The following is a 6,569-nucleotide window of genomic DNA, read 5'->3' on the forward strand; positions in this document are numbered from 1 at the left end:
ATAAGCCTCTTTGTACATAGTGTAAAATCAAAATTCTTTACAAGATTCTCTAACAATTTCTACAGAGTTTCCCCTGTGTCAAAAGTTTTTTTTTTTACTTTCCAAATAGCCTTGTATTTATAGGCTTTGTAGGACAACTCTCTTAGTAACTAACTTTGGATAGGTGGGATAGGGTAATAACTAACTCATTCTTATGCAAAAAGAGATTAGTTAGAAACCACTTCACATTTGCATGAATAAGGTTCACTTTCTAACCTTTAGTTACAATGAGTAACATGAGTCACTTTTTCAAAAAGAGAATTTTGAACCCATTACATTGAAGAAAGAACTTGATATCAGTTTTGTCAGTGTTGATTCCATGTCTTCTTCTAATCTGTGAGTAACTTGCTCATCAACAATTTGGTCTTCAGATATGAGAGATTTTACTACATCTACTAGTCATCATTTCCTCTTGTGAACTCCTTGTATTCCCAAGTAATTTACAAAAGTTGGTCTTGTCTTGGTTATTTCTTTTAATAACTTTCACAAGAGAAATTGAGTGATCAATAACCAATTTGCCAAATCATGAATCTAATTGATCATTTATCATTTATATCTAATTCTTCTTTGAGATACTATCATTTGTGTAATGTTAATCATAAAATGTGTTGCATGTACTTTCTCCATCAACATGAGGCTCTCTTTCGAGTGGCAGTAATATATTTTTCGTTTTAACAAAATTACTTCTTATCATTTAAATTTTTCTATCTTTGGCATCTTTATAGCCTTTGAAACAACATTATTCTATTTTGCACAATCGCTGAAGGAGACTTTAGCCAAGTTACCACCAACATTAGTAATAGTACTCGAGGGAAATTAATCATAAATTCTCTTTGCTCTTGAATTGTGATCACCAATGTCATTAGCTCTATACAACCATATACGATGAAAATACCAATTAATGCGACCCCAATATGTTTCAATTACAATAGCTCAGTGGTGAATTTTGTAATCTGTCTTGATCAATTGAAGGACACAACCATCCAAGGGGCATTTTGTGAAACTGTTCAAGTTTTTCTTTATGATTTGACATTTCTATGCATATCAAACTAGGCACTTATTATTTGACGGTTGCATACACTTTACAATAATTGTGATCCATGAGAAGTATTCCCTTCATAGCACTATGGAAAATAGCTTACATGTCCTATACTCTATGCTTCCACACATTCATGCATGTTGACTGAATCAAATTGCAAAATTTTGGTGTTGAAGAGAAAATGATGGTGCGGGTTATGGAATTTAGTCTTTCTCCTACCAATTGCATTTGCTTCAAAAGTTTTTTTTTTTTTCAACAAACCATTTAGTATATCCTCATAATCATTGCATTCCATGTGGTACTATCACTTTGAGGCAGACTGTCGAATAGTTTGCTTGTGTCTCGTCCATGCTTCGACATTTGTTATTCATATTGACCGGCAATTGGAACTATAATATTTGACATAAATCTCTCTCCCATCTTTGTGAATATGCATTCATAGTATTTTTTGTGACCAAATTTATTTGATGGGCTTGGTTGAATATTTTGCATACTTTATGTTTACTTCCACATTTTGCGTGTATTTCAACCTAGATGAGGACAACCCTATAACATTTGCCATATATCCTACATCTTTTTATGCTTCGAGGGAGGTTCACACATTTCTATTTCATGTCTACCTTCCAACTGTCATATTTCTTGGGATGACATCTTCTCGAGGCATTCTGTCAAATGGTTCACTTGTCGTGTCTACACTTCCATGATTTGCAGCTTTACAAACACATTATTCTATAAAGCAGTTTACAGCTTTGGTTATGCTCCCACAATTTGCAGTCATGTCTAACAGAGCAGTTGCAACTTCAACATCTAAGTAAATTCCTCTATCCTCTTATGGTTTGATGAATGTCCATACCGTTGTTCTAAAGCTTTCATTCTGTACAAGCAGGAAGGATGGTGACATTAACCTGTAATAGGAAGGATGCTAGCGAAGTTTGTGGAATTTGGCTTTATACCCACCACTTGCATTTGCTTGAAAGATTCAAAATCTTTTTCCGGAAATCCATTTTGTGCATATCCTACATCATTGCTTTACATGAGATGACACCTTCTTTGAAGCATCTTGTCAAATAGTTCACTTGCCTTGGCTATGCCTCCAACATTTCTCTTTGGGACAATCTATTAAACACTTTGTGTACCTTGCGTGTGTGATTTCACTTTTTACATGCATGTTTACAAGAGTGTTTTCAACTACACCATCGGACAAAAATCCTCTTTCAATCAATATTTTGATTAACGCCAATACTTTGTTGTAAAGCTTCTATTTTATTGGGTATAGGAGATCGATGATGAAGGTTGTGGAATTCGGCCTTATACTTGCCAATTGCACTTTCTTGATAATTTCTATAATATTTACAATTATTGTATTTGCGAGATGACATTTATCCAATGCATTATGTCAAACAATTATCATGCATGCATTATATCAACCAACTCACATGCATTGTCTGTACTTGCATATTCTGCCTGCCATGTCCATGACATGCATATCAACCTTACAAAGCATTAATAACATGGAGTTTGGTTTTACATTCGCCAATTGCAGCGTATACATCCTATAATCAATCCTCACGGTAGGCGATATCCTCAAGTTTGGTAGTCACATCTACTAGAGCAATTGCAGCTACAACAACGATGAAATCCCTCTATCCTCTTAAGCTTTGATGAATGTTCATAACTTGTTCATAAGCTCTCGAATTTGTATGGATGGAATGAAAGGTAGAAAAACTTGCATTGCAGATTTGCATTATTAATCATATTGTCTTCGCTTACAAAGAGCCATGAGACTACATTTCATTTGTGCATTTTCTTTTTAACTCTTATGAAGAAGGTTAAGAATTCTCCAAAACAGAGCATTTCTAACCTTTTTAGACAAAGCGGGTCCACACAAGGTTAGGAAATAAGGTTAGAAATGCTCTGTTTTGGAGCATTCTTAAACTTTTTCTTTTTGAGGTTATGAATATGTGTTAAAAATGCTCCAAAACGGAGCATCCTTAACCATTTCTTCCAAAGACTATGATCTTGACCTCCAAAAACCATTGACTACGAAGGAGAATAAGGAGAAATGAAAATAATGACGTTTTTAGACAACATTTTTTTCTCAAATGACCACAATATTAAATTATTTTTTGAAAAATAATTTAAATATTTTAAATTTAATGCCCAAACTTAGTAAAGATGACCATATCTTTCAAACGGTAAGGAGTTAGGCTCTGAAATTTGAAACACATGTTGATGGTGGGGAAACGAGAAAACATTATCATCTATTCCTCATGATGATACCTAGAAAGAGAGATTTTAATCAGTTTTTGGTGAGGGACATCAAAATTTGAAAGTTTAATATATAGCAAACTGTGAACTGGGTTCAGGCAAAAATTAGTTATATGGTATAAAATGAGGCTTATGACATGTTCACAAAATGATTTCCCTCAATTATTTGTAATTTTAAAAACTCATCCATTTTTCATATTTTAACTGACAACAACCTTGGATCACGTGCTTACTCATTACGCATAGACACATATTTGGGCCTTCATTCAACATTGGGACCAATTTGAAGTAGAAATTTTGGGTATGTCAAATATGGGGCAACACATTATAATAACAATAAAAATATTTAGATTTTTAACTAGATTATTACATTATAAATGACAACAGCAGCTATTTTCCATACAAAACAACACTTGATAAAAAAAAAAAATTGCATAACACAAATATTTTTCAGCAGATATTTTTTTATTTTTACAACATTGAAAAGGCAGATTAAGAGGATCAAACCAGTAGAAATCACGTAAAAATCTATTGTGATTTACAGATTTTATGTTTTTGATAAGACGTTGCTTAGTATTGAAAATAAATGACTCCATAAATGACACACAAACAAATACATGTTCTTTATTTCAATTAATTTTTTAAATAATTAAAATATTTAATGACATTGATACACAATTATCTAAAAATAGTACAAATCTTGTGAATCACAATCTAGAGAGCCACCGTAGCTATAATACATTGCGGGGGATCACTAAAACAGCCTTTGGGTTTATAGGCAGCATTCATATATACTCACATTAAAAGGGTTCGTAAGAAGCATTCAAATCCAACATAGACTTTAGAGATAACATATTTATGCAAGAATCGAGGAAGCGTTTTAAGTCCTCGGAATGTTTTGAATCACTCCTTTTAAATTCTAAGGGATAAATAAACATCAATGACATGAATGGATTACCATTAAATAAAACCAGAATGCAAAAGTTAGACCAGGAGTTCAAGAGAAAGAGAAACCTGTAAGACAAAACTACATATAAGCCGAGTTTTCACAGAAACTGAACACTAACATGATGAAAACAGAAGGAAGAGAGCATGTATATGCATTTTACGGAAAATTGTTTAGGGGGGATGCTATATGCATCGTTGCAGAGGAAGTCGACATATAGCTATAATCGTTTGTAAATACTTGATTTCAATGGAAGCATTTATATGGCTTTGACTATTCCTAAATACTTTATCTCAAGAGAGGTAATTATATAAGACTAACCTTGCTGCATCAACATTTCTTTAGTAGTCGGCACTAACCCATCTCCCAAGAGATTGAATTATAAAAGCTCAACATTCCATTCCTTGTATAGTTTTACTTTGATATTCTAAGTTAAATCCCAAAGAAATGTAAATAGCTGATCTTGTTCTTCTTCTATAGTAAATGGGTTATGAAAGAGAAGAGAAGATCCAATCTATACTCCATCTGCAATATTCATTAGCAAGTTTGGCCAATCAAGCTAGGAATCCACCATCTCATTGATTTTGTTTCCAGTTCCTGAAACATCAGTGGACACTGATTGATTGTGTATAGTGGGCTCCGACTCAAGAAAACTATTGTTGTTATCATCATCATTGGTGTTGGAGCATAGTTGTGGTACTTCTTGCTTCTCTTGGTAATGACAAGAGTACGCAGCTTCCACAGCAGCAGCCTGAATATCTGTTGTGGAAGAAGTTGCAGGCAGAGGAAGGGATTTAATCGATTCAGGGAAATTGAAATTAGCTGAATCGCCTCTTAAGGCAAAAGCAGCTGCATCATGTGCACGAGCAGCCATTTCTGGTGTTGGGAATGAGCCCAGCCATATCCTCTTCTCCTTCCTCGGCTCTCTGATTTCTGACACCCACAGTCCCCACTTTCTCTTTCTCACACCTATATATATAGGATGTTTTGTTCCCCTCCTATTTGCATTTCGACTACTTCCTGCTTTGCCTACATAGCTGGAATGCTTTGTTCTCCTCCTACTTCGATTTACACCATTACCTTCTTTCCCCATCAATAATAGAAAGAGCAATTTTAAAGTTTCGTCAAACTAAATTTGACAAATGTTGTAACACATTCAAGCGCAAATTAACAGGCAGTTTACACATAAAACAGCAATAGTACGTAACAGAAATGCACTACAAACACTATTAATCTTAAGTTCTCACAAGCTCAAAACGAAAATCATGCAGAGTTGACACTATTACATTTTCAGGTGGTTCTTCTCATATCTTAATCACTAGAGTAGCCCTCCTAATTGGATTGAGAATTCATGCTCAAAATTAATTAACTCATGCCTATTCCACTAATACTGAGCTGACTAATACATATTTATGTGACTTATTGTTATGTCTATATATCCGAAAGAATTTGATTGTAATTATTCAATACCAATTTTGAAGTATATTAGAGGCGGATAATATATTATGAACATTTTTTGTTGGCATATTAAAATGAATTGAAATATGCTAAACCATAATTGATAATATGTATGTCTAAATATTAATATCCTTGATTACCTTGAAAACAATAATGTTAATCAAATTGAAGGGCTCAAAATAGAACAACATCATAGTTGCAATGTAACAATTTCTCTTAGGTGTTTCCTAATATAGTTGCACTCCTTGACATTCAAAAAAGAATTTAAGAATTAGATAAATTAGAAAGCAGAAGTTTCTAAACAATTGGAGCATGTATGTGCTAGGAATATCATCTTAAATTTTTAGATTTAACAAAGAGACAACCACATATCAATGTACAATCCTGAATAGAAAGCACATTCATATTACTATCTTTCTAGTGTTAGATCACAATTCTATTGGGACCATTTGCACAAAAATTCTCCAATATATTTTTAGTATTGTAGCCACCTTCTTGTACTTCTAGTAGGCTTTGATTTTATCTTCATCCTAATCCATATTATGTAGAGTCTTGAGTACACCATATATGATGATTCTTTTGTAATCGTAAGCATTCAATGGAGAATAGAAAGGGTCCCAAGGATAGAGTGTTATACCTATAAAGTTCATCGATTATGAGAAAAGAATCTATGAAACCATCTTTCCCTTTAACACATGGTCTTGCTAAGTAGCTAATTGCACGATTGAGACAACTACCCATATGACCATACATATAATAATTCCAAGAGGGTATTTGAATCTCATTTTGTTATTATTTTCTACCTCCAAAAACAAATGG

At 33.4% G+C, this 6,569-nt stretch overlaps 1 protein-coding gene across 1 annotated transcript; it reads right to left on the reverse strand.

Annotated features, from left to right (window-relative positions):
* Positions 1 to 4,851: 4,851 nt before the first annotated feature.
* On the reverse strand, positions 4,852 to 5,385 carry LOC131045514 (ethylene-responsive transcription factor ERF023-like). The gene has a single exon (XM_057979108.2). It carries the CDS (start codon positions 5,383 to 5,385, stop codon positions 4,852 to 4,854), a length of 534 nt encoding a protein of 177 aa, XP_057835091.2.
* Positions 5,386 to 6,569: the final 1,184 nt, after the last annotated feature.

This window comes from Cryptomeria japonica, chromosome 10 (genome assembly GCF_030272615.1).
Source record: "Cryptomeria japonica chromosome 10, Sugi_1.0, whole genome shotgun sequence".
In the NCBI taxonomy this organism is placed as follows: domain Eukaryota; kingdom Viridiplantae; phylum Streptophyta; class Pinopsida; order Cupressales; family Cupressaceae; genus Cryptomeria; species Cryptomeria japonica.

Coding starts and splice junctions, on each gene's coding strand:
- LOC131045514 (XM_057979108.2), bottom strand. CDS start 5,385: ATGGGGAAAGAAGGTAATGGTGTAAATCGAAGTAGGAGGAGAACAAAG.